At 32.8% G+C, this 16,024-nt stretch overlaps 3 protein-coding genes across 7 annotated transcripts in view; all 3 read right to left on the bottom strand.

Annotated features, from left to right (window-relative positions):
• Nucleotides 1-3,775: 3,775 nt before the first annotated feature.
• Nucleotides 3,776-5,928, bottom strand: LOC149893845 (uncharacterized). Of its 2 annotated transcripts, none has more exons than XM_090074978.1 (2): nucleotides 5,908-5,928; nucleotides 3,776-5,668 (listed from the first exon to the last, which is right to left on the bottom strand). In XM_090074978.1, the coding sequence occupies exon 2, from the start codon at nucleotides 5,073-5,075 to the stop codon at nucleotides 3,834-3,836; it is 1,242 nt and encodes a 413-aa protein (XP_089931104.1). In that variant the 5' UTR covers nucleotides 5,076-5,668; nucleotides 5,908-5,928; the 3' UTR covers nucleotides 3,776-3,833. The 2 variants fall into 2 exon arrangements, with proteins under 2 accessions (XP_089931104.1, XP_089931112.1); XM_090074986.1 differs by lacking the exon at nucleotides 5,908-5,928 and adding an exon at nucleotides 5,737-5,899.
• A 596-nt stretch (nucleotides 5,929-6,524) lies between these two features.
• The window catches only part of LOC149893841 (NACHT, LRR and PYD domains-containing protein 1 homolog), a 49,976-nt gene continuing 40,476 nt past the window's right edge, over nucleotides 6,525-16,024 (bottom strand). For all 4 annotated transcript variants that reach the window (XM_090076281.1, XM_090076282.1, XM_090076283.1 and 1 more), the window contains one exon: nucleotides 6,525-7,188. In XM_090076281.1, coding sequence (XP_089932407.1) covers nucleotides 6,593-7,188 — 596 coding nt within the window. In that variant the 3' untranslated portion in view covers nucleotides 6,525-6,592. The remainder of the gene's footprint in view (nucleotides 7,189-16,024) is intronic.
• On the bottom strand, nucleotides 12,642-15,532 carry LOC149893844 (uncharacterized). Its single transcript, XM_090076400.1, has one exon. It carries the CDS (start codon nucleotides 14,951-14,953, stop codon nucleotides 13,490-13,492), a length of 1,464 nt encoding a protein of 487 aa, XP_089932526.1. The 5' UTR covers nucleotides 14,954-15,532; the 3' UTR covers nucleotides 12,642-13,489.

The raw sequence follows: 16,024 nt of genomic DNA, 5'->3' as shown, positions 1-16,024 counted from the left end.
AGAATTTTGAAAGCGGATAGATTACGATTTTAGCTGCCAGTCGTATAAGCAGCATCAGAAATATCTCCTTTTTTAGCTGCCGGTATTAAATGTGTTTCCGGATTCTGCCTTAACTATATGCATTTGATATGTCTTAGGATTGTTAAAAGAATCTTAAATTATTTCTGTAAAGGTCCTATGGCTAGGTTATCACAAGCACATATTTTACAGATTTCTGAAAAACTAATCGAATTTAGAAATTACATCGTTCGCTAATGATAAGTTTCAACATGGATGGACAGAGAAGCGGAAAGAGAAGTTTTAAAGAAACTCACCTTTATAAATGTGTAATTGATTAGTGTCTTCTAACGCTGCTTTCCAAAAAAACGATGATTTTCTTGACCTATTATTGTTTTATTAATTTTCTTTTTTTAGCGGCTGTCCGAGCGACATCCAATAGAATCGAAGAAGACAGTCCATAAGTTTATTCAGGGTGTGTTAAAAAACGCACCAGCATCACAAAAATCATATTAAAAATATAATTATTTACTCTTTTTTGTGGATGCTATGAAATATATTTCTACAGTAAATCATATCTCTTTTTTTCAGTTGACTTAGGACGACTTACAGTATTTCATTTTACACCAGTTTAAGACGACTTTAAGACATCTTTAATAAGTTAACCTTAAGACGTTTCAAACAATAACTTTGAGACAGCTTAAAAGCTGGAAAAATCTTGGCTGAAAGAATATCAAAAAAAGAAATTTCAATACTTGGTATATAAATTTATATTACATTTATTACTTATCTTTCTGTTTTCTTTTATATTTTTATTATTTATAATACAGAAATATAAATTGCTTTTAATTTTACATATCTTAGAGCGTGATAGCTTTAGCATGAGAGCTAAGCATCATAGCATGATAGCTTAGCCTACTAGTTTTTCTTTACAATTTTCTTTGTACTTTTATTAAAACAAATGTGGGTGCTAACGGATTTCCCCTTCTTAATATATATGCTAACCAGAGAATCCCCATGACAGTATACCAGTCATTGCCTCCAAACTTATTAGCTGTCGGTAAATCTGCTAAGGGTTATATAAATCATTAAGATCTCTATGAATATTTTATAATATTTATGCAACGCTTTTGACCAGTGGCTGACAGATAATAATACTCAAAGAAAAGTTATTGTTTGGACCAACAAACATAAAAGTCGGATACAGTTTTATTTAGTGAAGAAGCTAGCAGATTTACAAATGATTTTTATTCTCATTCCACTTGACATGAGACTATATAGCCCCATGAAGAGTGGCTTGAAGAAGGTTTTGGACGCTTTCCGCCTCGTCAATCTTAATGAGTACGTTTTAAAAGAAAATTTTGCGGGCCAACCACGTGGTGGGAAAGAGAAAGCTAATGTCATCAGCTAAACCGAAGAATAAGCCTAAAAAGAAAAAGCCAGTTGTGCAATACACTTTTGCTTCTGGTAAGAACGTCGTAAAGTTAACGAAAGTCTCACTACCTATCTGTTCTTTTATAACGTAGCATAAAAATATCTAGAACTTTAGGCTAGCCCAAGCCTATCAATTATTTGAAATATTGATAGAAAATGTCTTAATCAAATTTATCTTTATTTTTCAGGTAATACGACGTCATTGAGCAGGTGCAACGAAGTTTGAGCTGGTGAAATTACATAAGCTACTTTACAAATTTTTAATTGTAAAGCATACAAATGTAAACCTTTTTTTTTTTTTATATCATTCTTTTATTTGTCTTTATAAATTTTAAATAGATTCAAGTGAAAAAAATGACCAAAACAATATATATATTAAAAAAAAAAAGCATAGTGGCAAAATCTGGCGGAAGTTCAAAACGTGGGGTGCAAACATGAGAAACAAGCTTGTGGCCGCCGTTTTTTTTTTATGGGGGGGGGGGGGGGAAATTTCTCTTGTTTATTATCGGAGGTCATTATTTCTAAGGGCATCGTAAAGAGCACTCTCTATACGTTCAAACTTAGAAATCGTTATTTTATCAAAAAACGAGTAAAAAAATTATATTTACATGGGACTTGGTCGAAAAATCGGCGAACACTGGGTGTTTTACGTTTTACTCTATCTGCCAATAGTAAAATTAAATTAAAAAACTGATAAACAGTAAAATCAAATAGTAGACCTACAAAAGGAGGAGGCTTTTTGCAAATGTGCCATATTAATAAATCACAGTGAGTAGTGAAAACTTGATTCAGAGAGCTCCTTCACTAGACGATTTTAAGAGCTTAAAAAACCTTGATCCTTAAATGAATATTGATCTAATTTGTAAAAGAACCAAAAAAAAAAATGATAATGATTTCAAAAGACGTAATTCTAGGAAAGGGGAAGTTAGGGGTAAAGGCGGGATAAGGTTAGCTCTGACTACCGCCATTTTTTACAAATATCCTCATTTTCAACATCATACTCAACATTCTAAAAATTAGATTGTGCCCATGCCTCTTTGACAGCTATCTTAATAAACAAATTTTTTTTTAATTTTTTTTTTATTTTAGATGCTATGGAAACGGCAAGTATAAATTGATCCAAGCTACATGAAAAATGAAATCAGTCTACATAAATGATTAAGGTTGAAAAAAACTTGATTTGAAACAACCGAAAGTTTTTCGAAACAAAACACAAACTTAATATCTAATAAAATTATACAACTTTATTTACAAAAAAAAAAATTTTTAAACTGCCTTCTTCCTTCGGAAAAAAAAATGTCTACCGTTCGAAGCTTGTAAAATATTAGCTTTAATTTTTCTCTTTTCGATTTTCCAAGTTCCAATTTTTTATTTTTTTTATCGACATCAAAAAAAACTTTCCTTTTTCGAATCTCATCTTAAAAACTCGAATATTTTTTTCATAACTGTTACCATTGACAACAACAAAAACAACCTAATTAATTTATATTTCCATTACTATTACATTAAATGAGACCGTGAGCTTCAAAATCGGCCCTTAGCACTAAAGCAAATTTTACAGGATACACTTTTTTTTTTGTGCAAATAAAATTAAAAAAAAACATATACACCTCATGTTTAGTCACTAATGAATGGTTTTCTATGTGAATATCAGTAATTGTGATTATCATTGAATAGAAATATTTAGTTAAAGGACATTTTTTTCAAAATAGAGCCGGTTTTGATCCAGCCACTGCACATTTTAACAAAATTTTAATTGTTTTGTGATTAATTTCGTTGGAACCCGTGGTTATTTAAAGTCCACCGCGACTTCACACGCTTTTCAGTATATTTACGCCATCTATAGACAGTTTTAGAAAACTCTTTCCCCCTTTTTTTAGCAAGATAGCCCGCTAATGTTTTCAAAGAGTTAAATATATTTCGAAATAATTTTTGCCATTCATTAAATTTCTATTAAAATGCAATAACGTAACTAATTATTAGTGGTGATAAAAATTGAAGAAATACCTGCATCACATGTCATATAAGTTTAGCTCCCTGGGTTTTATAGTAGAAGCAACAAAACACGGAAAAAATTTTTAATGAGAAATTTATTATGGTTCTTGCAATATGATGTTTCATTATAAAGTTTCAATATAATATGTGGCACATTCAGCGGGCAGGTGTTATTAAATAAATTTATGGTGTACATAAAATTTCTGCTAGACATGTATAGGCCACAAATACATGTGTGAACAACATTTAAAAGATTAAATTTAATTATATAATAATTAGCAAGACAAAAATTATATAGCTTTCTTTTTTTTATATGCACCTTAAAAAACACATTAAAAAGGCAAGTCAATGTCATTGTAAAAAATTCTTAACAATAAAATAGTTTCAAATTCACAAAATTTAAATTACTAAATCCTAACATCAACATCATCAACATCATCAACATCAGATGATCCATCTTCACCACAGCACAGCTCATTATTTTCTTCTGATTCACTGTCCTGATCAGAGTCAATGCCATCTATTTCCTCATTAGGTATGATTTTATTGTAAAACTCAAGATTTTGATCTTGTCTCCAATCAACACCATAATGAAAGTTCAATATCTTTTCTACATCCTTTATTTTCTTTGGGTTAATTTTAATTTGTGAATGAATGATTGGTAAATTAATTGAATTAAAATTTTTACCTTTCTTGGTCAATGACTTAAAAGCATTAACTTCTACTGTATAAAAAGGTTCAACTCTCACCTCAATAATTCTTGGTCTTTTTAACACAATGATTCTTTTACAACTAGCTATTTTGAAATGCCAAGAAACATTATTTCTTAGAATTGTTTTCAAACAACTTTTCCAATCAAAAATTTCATAATCTTCTCCTAAGTGGAAAACTGCAGAATGTTTTTCAATGACCTCCACATACTCTTTGGGACTAACAATGATCTCCTTCTTATTGATGACCTTTTCAATGGTGCCAAACACCCTATCTGGTGGGATAAAGGAGTGACCTGTCACTGGGAAATCCAGTTCCACTGTTTGAATATGAGGATGAGCTTTATTGTGGAGCCAATAACTGATCATATCAATCATTACTGTATTCTTATTTTGCCCAGGGCATCCATCACAGCACAATCTGACTCTTTTTATGTTGCTAGACATGCTTAAATTATTCAGAGAAAAATAAAGAGCAGATGCAATTTCATTTGATCCCTTAGATTGCTCCCCCTCTATCCAATAGTGAGAATTAATATTTTCTTTGTTAAGTGTATTATGAGAGCTCCCTTTTACAATTGTAAAATTATAAAAGTTAAGCTGCCTCCTATAATATGCAGCTTGATCTGATAGTTTAGGTAAGACTTGGTTCTTCTCACAATCAAATGAGAGGGTAACAAGGTCATCACTTTCTTCCCTCAGCTTGTCAAAATAAGCATCAGCTATTTGGCAATGGATGTTTAATTTTAAAACTATTTTTTCTCTGGCTTGGAGATCTTTTGTATTTTTGATTCTAGTTTTAAGTTCAGAACATGCAGAGCAGGTGTCAACTCTAGAGGTCCCAAAACCTAGATTATACTCTGTATTGAATATATTAGTAAAAAACCATTTAGTAATTTTTAATTGACTATCACACTTTTTGTTATACATCCTCCACATTGCAGCAGGTGAGAGTTCAGCTGGTAAGTACTGCCTACATTTTGAGTGTGATCTACAGTAGTGCTTTTCACTAACTTGAAATGATTCTATGAATTTATTTACTTTCTCTTTTTTCTCAACAAACTTCTCTGCTTTCCTGTCTCCACCTCTACTTTCTTTGGCTGAAGTACCAGATTTGTGATATCTACTGATAACTCCAAGCAGTCTATGTTTTTTTATGCCTAATATTCCTAAAAATGTTCTCCTACAAACTGGTATTCTTATAGAGGAAGAGACAGCCTTTTTAACAAAATATTTTACAGTAAATTCTCTTTTCCTATTTGATTCACCTTTAACACGTTTCGGCTGTAAGGATGAACAATGCTTCAAAAATATTTTACAGTAAATTCTTTTTTCCTATTTGATTCACCTTAAACACGTTTCGGCTGTATGGATGTTCAAATGTTCTGAAGTTGTCCTGGTCCATTTTCTTACTTGTTTGATAAAATCGCTCATTAAAAGTGATGACATCACTCTGTGACAGGCAGTGACATTGGAAAGCACCCAATTTGTGCTTGCATGAAGGGATTTTTGGTGGACTCTTCTTTGAATACCTGCAGAAAAATAGAAGTTAAAAGTTAATAAACATAATTAAAAATAATACTTCATCAGTAATGCATACTTAGCTTTCTTCTCCCTTGCTCGTTTTGTGTTTTCGGGGTCTGCCACGCGTTTGCGTGACTGCAGTCTGCTTGTTTTTTTTTACTTTTCGATCGTTTTCCATCGCAAAAAATCTGTAAATGTTTAGTTAATTAATATTTCATAAATATTTTCTACTTTTTCTATTACTTACAAGACAAATCACGAAGAATTTGCAATTTCCAGAGGATAAAAGCATTAAAAACGAAAGAATTTTCAATATCAGCTGTTGTGATCACGTGGTATGATAAGTGCTTTCCTATTGGCTGAAATAATAAACTGGTTTTGAAGCAGCTGCGCAAACAAAAAGAGCCGGTTTTGCACCATTTGCTGAATTTTACATAGTAAAAACTATAGGATTGAACAGGTTTTGCATCATTTTTTTTATTATAGTGCGAGCCATTACAAGACATTTGGCGCGCTTCATTAAAAATCGAAAAAAATGTCAAAGGGCCGGTTTTGAAGCTGACGGTCTCAAATAATTATCATTTTATTATATTTCCGTGATTTTTTGCAGTATTTTAAAAACTTTCTTAGGTTTTAACAAACAACAACAATTCGCAACAAAAACTCCAAATAAAAATGAAAATCTTTCCATTTTTTTTCCACGTTTTATGTTTTAAAAGAAAATCGTTTTTTTTTTCTTTTTAAATTACTTAATATTTCATTTCATAAATAATTTTTGAATTATATATATATTTAACATATTTAATTAACATCTTAAAAATATTTAAACAGCCAAAAGTATTTCGAATTTACAACTCTTTAAAATTTTCAACTCTTCGATGTTATAAAAACTTTCTTTTATTACATATACATTTACATATTTACATTTGTATTTATTTTTTATTTAACACATTTTTCGTGTTTCTTACTTTAAACTCTTCAATATTATAGAAACATTTTCCACGGTACTCGATACTCAACCGCTTGAAGTTCGAACCACGAAGCCATTCATAAATGTCGTTGATGAAGCTCGTGTCGTCGTGAAGGTAAAGAGTTAATTTTTCAGCGAGTCGAATCCACGGGAGGACGAAACCTTTGAACTCCTTCTTTGATACGAATTTATATTTGAAGAATAAATTCAACCTTTCAATCTTACGCTTCGGTGTCCATCCATCGATCTTCACTGGATGATATAACCGGACATCACGAACGTTGGTCGAACATAAAATGATAAGTCTTTTCTCATCTTCAGATAAAATCTTCTTCATAACTTCAAATTCCTTCAACTTTTTATCTACAGTTAAATCCTTCAACTTGCATCCTGCATCAACAAATTTCTCCATGAAATATTTCTCATGTGAAACTTCATGAGCAGTTTTTCCATCGCTTATGTATATGTTCCAATTTTCGATCGATATTTTCATGTCCTCGGTAATTGACGCCTGCGCTTCAAAAAAGCATTCCATGAACATCTTGTATTCATCTCCATCTGAAGAAGAATAATAATAACATAATAATAATATTATTAATATTTATTTATTTTTCAACAACAATTATTCAAGAAAATGAAACTTTCAAAAATTTGAAACACAATATCGTGTTTAATGAATATAAGACGGATATTATTTTCTTTATCGAAGATATTAAAACACTCCAAATGATCACAAATCAGTTTAAAAAAATATTTTTTTATTTATCATATATTAATTAAACAAATAAATAATATACGAAATACAAAATTAATATATTTATTGAAACTTGTCTTACGCCGTTTTTCAACTTTGGTTGCGCTTCAACCAATAGAAATACGATAAACAATTCAGTTAATCAGAACCTTGGCCAAAAGCATTAAAAGAGCGCTCAACTTTATTTAAAAGTCGCCTGAGATTTTTGATACAAAAATAATTTATCTTCAAACTGAAATAAAAACATTTTCGCTTTCTATTTTTTTGCTGAAGCAACAAAAAGTATGAAAAAGTATTATAAAAAAGTAAACTAAAAGTATGTCAATTTAAAGCGGTAACAGTCGAATAAAAAACGATTGGAAATTATATTTTAAAACTGTTACACTAAAAGTACCGTATAAAAAGCCATTTCTTTTATGGTCATCTTTTTTAGACATTCAAACCAGTTTTGAAAAGAAAAAATATCGAATAAACTTTTTAATGTCACCAAAAAAACTAAAACTTTTCAAACATTTAACTTTAGGCAACGAAACATAAAATTATTGTATTAACTGAACTTTCAATCGCTTTTTCACTAAAAACCTAACTAATAGAAATGAAGGGTGCAAGGGAAAAACAGGGAATGTCAATTTTTCGCAAACTGAGAAAACTAAAAATCAAGTTTTTAAGACTTCTGCTACCTGTCAGTGAAGCGTACAGTAGTTTTTTTTGTTTGTCCGTAATCAGTATCCAGACAAGGTTTGAAATAAGTTTATATAAAAAGTATTTAATGTGTTGTTTGGATTTTAGAGAGCGTTATGTCACCCATGTCCAAAAATGACATTCCCTGTTTTTGCGTTGCACAAAATTTTCTTCTCTAATAAGACTAAAGTATCTAGTGTGGACACTCATAAATGACAGAGACTTAACCAAACATACAACATTGTCAGAAATAACAAGTATGCTACATTTACAAGCTACAATTACAAAAAATCTGAACATGAAATAGAACAAAAAATAAAAACATAAATTAAAACATATTAAACTCATTTGACTACAAAAATATTTTTAAATCAAAATATAAAAGGAAAATACAATAAAAAATACAAGGAAAAAACAGGCCTTGAAAGAGGGCAGCAGCTATTCATAATTAATCTTCCTCTTCATCGTCAATGTCAGAGGCATCAATCTCATCATTGTTGGCGGTTGATTGTCCATGATGTGGAAGACTGCTATAGAAATCTTGTGCCTTCTGTGGGCAAAAACGCTTTAATATCTGCAGGACTTTGAACTTAGCGGCTGAAATAAGCAAAGGTAACCTGTTGGATGGTTGAAGGGCTGCCTGTAAAGTTCTTCTTTTACCAACAGGCTTTGACATGACAGCTGTGGTAAATAATCCATTCCAGCTTTCACGAAACTGCATCAGACGAGGGTGGTCTTGTGAGTAGATCAATTCACGCAGAGGTTGTGCCTTGACTGGACAAGATGCTAAATAGAAGTTGGAAATGTGATTTTCCACATTCAGTAGCATAGTGTTGGTTACTGTGACAACCTTGAAAGGAGATGGGTTTTTTCTTGTTTCCCTGAAATGCTGGTACCATTCCCCTGGTGTGTTCACTGGTAGTTTTTGATTGATGACAGCCATGTCCCAGTCGCACTCCATGAAGGAATGTCCGCGAATAGGATAGGCTAGTTTCACATTGGTGAAACGTCTTTTGGTGGTGAACCATGAAATGCAGGAATCTTATGAAGGTCCAGTTTTTGTTTTGACCAGGGCACGAAACACAGAACAGTTCCAGTTTTGTAACTTCAGCAGTAGCAGCTCAGTGATTTTGAAGATTAAGCATAAAAATACAACTAAAAGATCTAGATTTACTCACCTGATGATGTCAATGTTTTCTGAATTCTCTCAAGTCTGGATTTTGTCACACCAAATATTGACAAGAGTGCCTTGAAGCAAATCTGCATTCTTGAGCATAAATCTCCATCAGGAATCGGCAAATGATACTGATATGAGTAACTGTGCAGGTCGGCCTCATTCTCCCCTTTCCTAGTTCGTCTTTGTTTCACCATTTTTGGAATTATGGCTGCAGCTATCATGGCGTCCTGTTCGTCTTTTGTACCCAGCCCATTAAACCTGTACAAAATTGTCCGCCTTGCTTGCAGACTGATGTTTTCAAAGCACTGTAACCTTGCACAGTTGCAAGCTTCTCCCATTAAGTGGCTTGACAGCTTCATTTTTTTTTGCATTTTCTTTTTTTCTTCCATTTATTGGCCGTTTTTTTGGTTTTTTAGTGACCTCAGGGTGTGTGTTTACATCCGCCATCTTGAATTGCAGTCACGTGACAAAAATACGGCAAATACATAGGTTTCTAGTGAAGCGGCAATTTGACTATCCTTGTTTTTATGTCGTAGAGGACTGACATTCCCTGTTTTTCTGTAGCAGGGGTATTTTTAATTGGCTATTTTTACCTGACTATACTTGTTTTTTCACTTCAGTACTTTGACAGAAGCTAGCTATCGCAATGCATAATCGGCTGGCAGTGCTATCTCAAAATTTCGAAAAATTGACATTCCCTGTTTTTCCCTTGCACCCTTCAAATATATTCTGCTCAAAACTGATTTTAACAACTACATAACAACAAAATCTAAAACACTTACTTCTTTCACATCGTTCTTTCAGAAATTACTATAAACAAGAGAATGAAAATGGAAGTTTGCAATTTTCATCAATAAAACAACTCAACTCCTGCGACGATGCTTTCGTTTGAAAAACTTCCGTTCGCTCACAGAGTTTTTTGAAAACTCAACCAGAGTGAGGGTTTAGTTGTAATTGAAAACTGGAATGTGGAACAAACGTTTGCAATTGTTCTCTTTGCTCTTTCTGTCATGGTACGCTTTAAATATTCTCAATTCTCCTGAGAATCTCTATATTCTTAATACTCTCAGTTCTCCTGAGAATATTTAGAGCATCTCATGACAATTCTTGAAACTAAGAACGTGATTGAAATGTTTGCACACTTTTTTTTTAACAGAAACTTTCAAATAAACAAAAAATACTTGTTTTCAATTTTGTTAAAATCGAGAACCATTTGTATTATGATAAATTATTTAATGCTCAGTTCTTATCTCTCTATCTAAAGTTTGAGAAAGGTTTGATGATAAACTCAGTTCTTATCTCTCTATTTAAAGTTATTAGAGCGATCTTTTTGGTTGAGAAAAGAGCTTGCTTCTTTTAACCAAAAACTCAAAATGTACAGAATGCAGGTAAAAAAATTTATTTGCAAGTGAAATTTTAAAGCGAGGCTTTTCATTTTTAAATTTAGATCAATATCATAAAAAAGTAGTCAGTCTGCCTAAAGTAGTCCATATATTGAATAAGTGAGGAAATTGAAAGCAGAAACAAACAAAAAATTGCGAATCTCTACATAATTTGTTTCATTTTATCATCAAATGTATGATACTCTAAACATTTCCTATTTGTTACTTATTGCAATTCCAAGAGAACCATAACATCTCTTTCGACTATATTTTGCAACCTTATTACAAAAATAGATTTCTCTTTTATTTTAAGGGTAATAGAGATTAACATCGAACTTCAATTTTTGTAGATTAAAAGATATTGCTATCCGCGTATGGTACACATTGGATACAAGCTTATTTATTAACTGCGAAGTGTAAAATCCAAAACAATGGGAACATATGAGTGATTAAAAATATTCTCTGAGACATAAAACAGGGATCGTCACGCTGCTGCTACAAAAGATCAAGAAATATTAAAAGATCCTTTTAGCTCTTTGCAGCCACACCCCTAATATTTCTACAGAAAAACCCAACATCGAGTAACAATCTGTTTAACAAAGCAATAACAAAATGTTGCCAAATATTCTTTTTGAAATTTCTAAAAAATCACATTCTATTTTCCCTTACACCCCTCATATATTAAATATAAAAAAAAAATTTCTTTAAGTAACTTTCAAAGAAAACTGAAACATTAAAACTGTTATGTTAAAAACCCATCTTTTAAAACTCTTGTTACATTTTCAGGGGTGGAAACTGAATGATAAATATAGTCGAGTTTAAGTACAGATAGTAGGAGAGAATTGCGAGTTGACCCGGACAAAAATAGTATAAAGCTGAAACTTTGCACAGAGGAAGTAGACAGTCTCTGGATGAGCGTAAAAAAAAGCCCCGTTGATTGCGCTACGGGAACATCCCTTTTGGGGCAAGTTGGGGCAAAAAATAGGCTAATTTTGACAACACCAAAATATCATTAATTATATATCGTTGAATCGAGAATTTTATGCTGATCAATATTTATATAAGAACTATGACTTGAAAACAACTATTTTTTAAGTTATTTACGTTTGAAAAGTGTAAAAGTGTTAAAAGTGAATGCCGCGCAAAACTTCATTCAATTTTTTGTTTTCAAAAGAAAATTTTTACTGCGAAAAACTTAATCATTTCTTTTGTTTTCATAACAAAAGTTTTCAATGAAACATTTTGTATGAATGGATAATTTGGTTTTACTCCGAAAAAAGGTTGCGTCTTATTATATTGAAACTATTATATGGAAAAGTAAAACTTACAAGTTAAACGTTACGTGTAGTAAAAGTTTTTACATTTGAAAAAAAAAAAGAATGCTGTTTGTGTATTGCGCAAGCTTGGGTTTGACAAAGAAAGTTATGTCAAAGTATATGGAAAAGGTCTCAAAACATTGATTCGATTAAGCGAAGAACGGAGTATGAATGAACTATGCAGGTTAAAATTTGTTTAAATATACAATCTTATAAAAAAGATTTTTCGCGCAGTTTGTTAAATTAATTAAGTTAAATTAATAGTTCAATAAATATAAAATAGTTACTCCCTGCGTTACGTTTGATCAGCCATTATGGCAGAAAGCGTTTGGTGTTATAAAAGATCAGAACCTCAATATAGTATGTCGACTCGGAGGGTTTCACACAATTATGAGCTTTCTCGGAAGCATTGGAAAACTAATGGCAGGGACTGGCCTGGAAAAAGTTTTAGAACAAGTTTACTCTGAAGATACAGTAAAACATATGCTTAAAGAAAAGCTGTTGCAAGAACTTTAAAAGGTCACATGTTGGTCCAGAGTGCATTGATGAGTCATATTATAGATATTTTAGTTGACGAATCAAAACTAAATATATCCGGACTTGAATGCACTTATAAAATCGCAATGAAAAATGGTATGAATGAGGAAGAGTTAATCAGACTTGGTAATACAGATGCTTTCAAAAATATTGAATGTGCCATATTAACCTATACGGAAAAGAAGTCATATGAATCACGCACTGCAAAACTTTGGATCTTGTACATATACTATATTAGTATCATAAAGGAATTTTTAGTTGCAGAGAGAACTTGTAACTGGTACTTGCATCTTCAAACAATCTCAAAAATGCTAAACTTATTTGCCGCATCAGGGCATTCAAACTATGCCAAGTGCTCCAGGTTATATTTGCAAGAAATGCAATACCTTTCAGAAACGAATCCATGGTTACATCAACAATTTTTAGATGGTCGTCACGCAGTGCGCCGATCTGAAAGGTATTGAGCTGGCCTATCTTCTGATCTTGTAATAGAGCAGACCCTGATGTGGTCTTTAAAATCCAATGGTGGTTTAACTAGAGGTAGAGGATTTGATGAAAATGTACACTGTTGTAAAAAATGACCAAAAACTACTTTGAGCTGACCCGAGAAAACTGCTTTGACAGGGTGAAACTACAATGTTTCCTGACTCCAAAAATGTAAAATTTGAAATCTAACTATTTCGTCCGAGAAAATAATTTCGATTTTTAGTTTTTAGTACTTTGCACAATAGGGCGAAATGACAGCTTTTCAAATTTTGCATTTTTACAGCATTCAAAAACTCTTCAAAATAAGCATTTATTACTCCAAAACATAACTGTCTAAAATTCACTTGAATAATAGTTTATTCTGACACAACTGATATAGTTTTTCATTAACAAGATGGAAATAATAAACACTTTCTTAAATAATTCTTTTAGTTATTCTAAGCCAAAACACAAAAACAACCTCTTGATTCTAAACACATAAAGAGCAAATGGTACATAAAATAAATTCTTCTCAATATTTGATTCTTCACAAATGCTTGCTGTTGTAGTCCACAACACATGAAAGAAGCCTCTTTGCATACTCAGGATGATTGCGGTCTCTTTTGTATCTCTGCCAATGTGAGCTGAAATTATGATGCATTGATTCTGTTGCCTGCTCACTAAAGATCCCCAAGGGAGCCCTTTTGATCTCAATGAATTGCTTCACATGGAAGAAAACAGCATGAACTTTTGGAGTCACACTGATGTTCATGATTGCCAAATATGAGTCTCTGAAGCGATCAATTTTTTCAGAAAAGTCATCCTCCAGAACCATACCAAAACATGCTGTCACCACAGACTTAAACTTTCGAAGGGCATCAATGATTCCAAAGACTTGAAAAGCAGACTCAGTCTCTGCAATTCTTTGAAGGAGGTCAAGATTGCTGAGAAGCTTGTGACAGGCATTCCCTGCAAACTGCCCACCATGGTATGGTTCTTGTTGAATGTGGAGAGCTGAGGGCCACTTGACAACATTGGGCCAAACTTCTGTAGTGGCTTTGTACATGTGATTGACCACACCAAGGAGAAGATGGAGTTCCATTGGTGGTATGAGCTCCAAGATGAGTTTGTTTTCAGAACCAGATAGCAAAGGCTCATGCACTACATTGCCAAAAGATCTTGCCTTTTTGATATCACCACCAGACTTAGCAAACTCTTGATAACAGGCAACAAGTGAGCCTAGTGTCCTCAAAGATCCTGATTGAGAAAGATGCTTTGATTCTGTGTTGCACCAAGAGCAAGGGTGAGTACTTGCATGGCTCTGAAGGCCACAAAGGATGTTGGCAAGTTTCATGTCGCATGAGACAACAAAGTTGACTTTGTCTAACTTGATTAAAGACAAGATCTGCCTCACATTTTCAAAGTTTTCTGGTAGTCCTTCTGATAAAGCCACAAGCATTTGACGCTTTACACTACTGTCTTTGGCAGTCCTCTGAGTTAAAAGTTTTTTCCGTGGTGGTGACCTTGAATCACAGTGAGAATCCAACTCCATGATGCCAAGAGAAACTTTCAGAAATCCTCCACCTCCATCAATTCCCAACTTGACAATATGATTCTGGAAAACTCTTCGAGAAAGCAGGACTTCATTCAAAAGCTCGGCAAGATCCTTGCAATGCACAACCACAAAGTCAGTGGAGTTACTCTCTGATAAAACTTGGATGCTGGTTTGAGTAAAAAACTCAGACAACTGTTTGCCAATGGCTTCAAACTTAGCTAGAAAACTAGTCTCCACAATCTTGGTGTCACTGACTCTGTTGATGGTTGATGCCAATTTCTTCATGCCAAGGTTGGACAGTCCTGTGTTTAGCTGAACTTGTACAAGATCTTCAGTTTTGATGCTGGGTTCAGGAAAAAGAGCTCTTGCACTTGAGCTTCCTAAAAATGAAATTATATTAACACTTTTTGTAATTTTAAGTTTTAAAATTAAAGGTATTCCCTCTGAACCTGCCATCTTTATATGTATATATAAAAGTATCACCTGTTTTAACTCTAAGTGGTGGGCCGCCTTTAGGATGCGATACTTTGGCAGTACCACCAGGTGTGGAAGGTTTAGTAGAGATGACTTGAGTAGCTATTTGCTCTGCAGCGAGTGGATCAGCTGTAGCTAGCTGCTTGAGATTCTCTCTAAAAGTGAATGGAGTGCACTGATGTGGCAGACCTCTTCCAACTAGACTCAAACAATCACCACATCTTTGAGGGGTACAATCTTCCACAGGTTTAGAATAGTCCACTGGGCTCTTCTCATTCAACTTCAAATGTCCAACTTGACAATTAAGACAGTTGCAACCTTGATCTCTTGTTGGTGGTCTAACTTTTATAGATGAGAAAGGAAACAAAGGTGGCAGGTTAACATCTTTTCCTTCATCTTTTCTCCGAAGAATTGTTCAACATGAGTCACAAATGCCTCTTGGCACTCTGGTATCAGTCAAATCAAGACTTGTATGGTAATGCTTGAGGATCTTTTCAACAAGGAACTGTGTCAACTCTCGAGAGCACTTCTTCAGACACAAGACACAGACAGACTTCCGACAATCTTCATGATTTTTTGAAAAATTTGGCATTTTGAAATTTTTCTCACACAACTGATAAGTGAAACACTTTAAATAAACATGTTCACTGCCGATTCCCGGAATTTTTAGCTTGTTTACAATTTTGATGCAAAACTTAAAACAAACATGTTCACTGCCTATTCCCGGAATTTTTAGCTTATTTACAATTTTGATGCAATAAAATGTTTATAATATAGTTCAACCATGAAATTGTAGGTAAAATTTTATCTTCTGAGTTAAAATAAATACAAATTATACTTGCTATATAGACTGTTATGTTTTAGAGTAATAAATGCTAATTTTGGAGAGTTTTTGAATGCTGTAAAAATGCAAAATTTGAAAAGCTGTCATTTTGCCCTATTGTGCAAAGTACTAAAAACTAAAAATCAAAATTATTTTCTCGGACGAAATAGTTAGATTTCAAATTTTACATTTTTGGAGTCAGGAAACATTGTAGTTTCACCCTGTCAAAG

This window comes from Hydra viridissima, unplaced genomic scaffold (genome assembly GCF_058129835.1).
Source record: "Hydra viridissima isolate aposymbiotic clone 2 unplaced genomic scaffold, HvirCarnegie_v1 scaffold_1, whole genome shotgun sequence".
NCBI lineage: Eukaryota > Metazoa > Cnidaria > Hydrozoa > Anthoathecata > Hydridae > Hydra > Hydra viridissima.
This window is presented reverse-complemented; position numbering and strand designations above follow the sequence as displayed.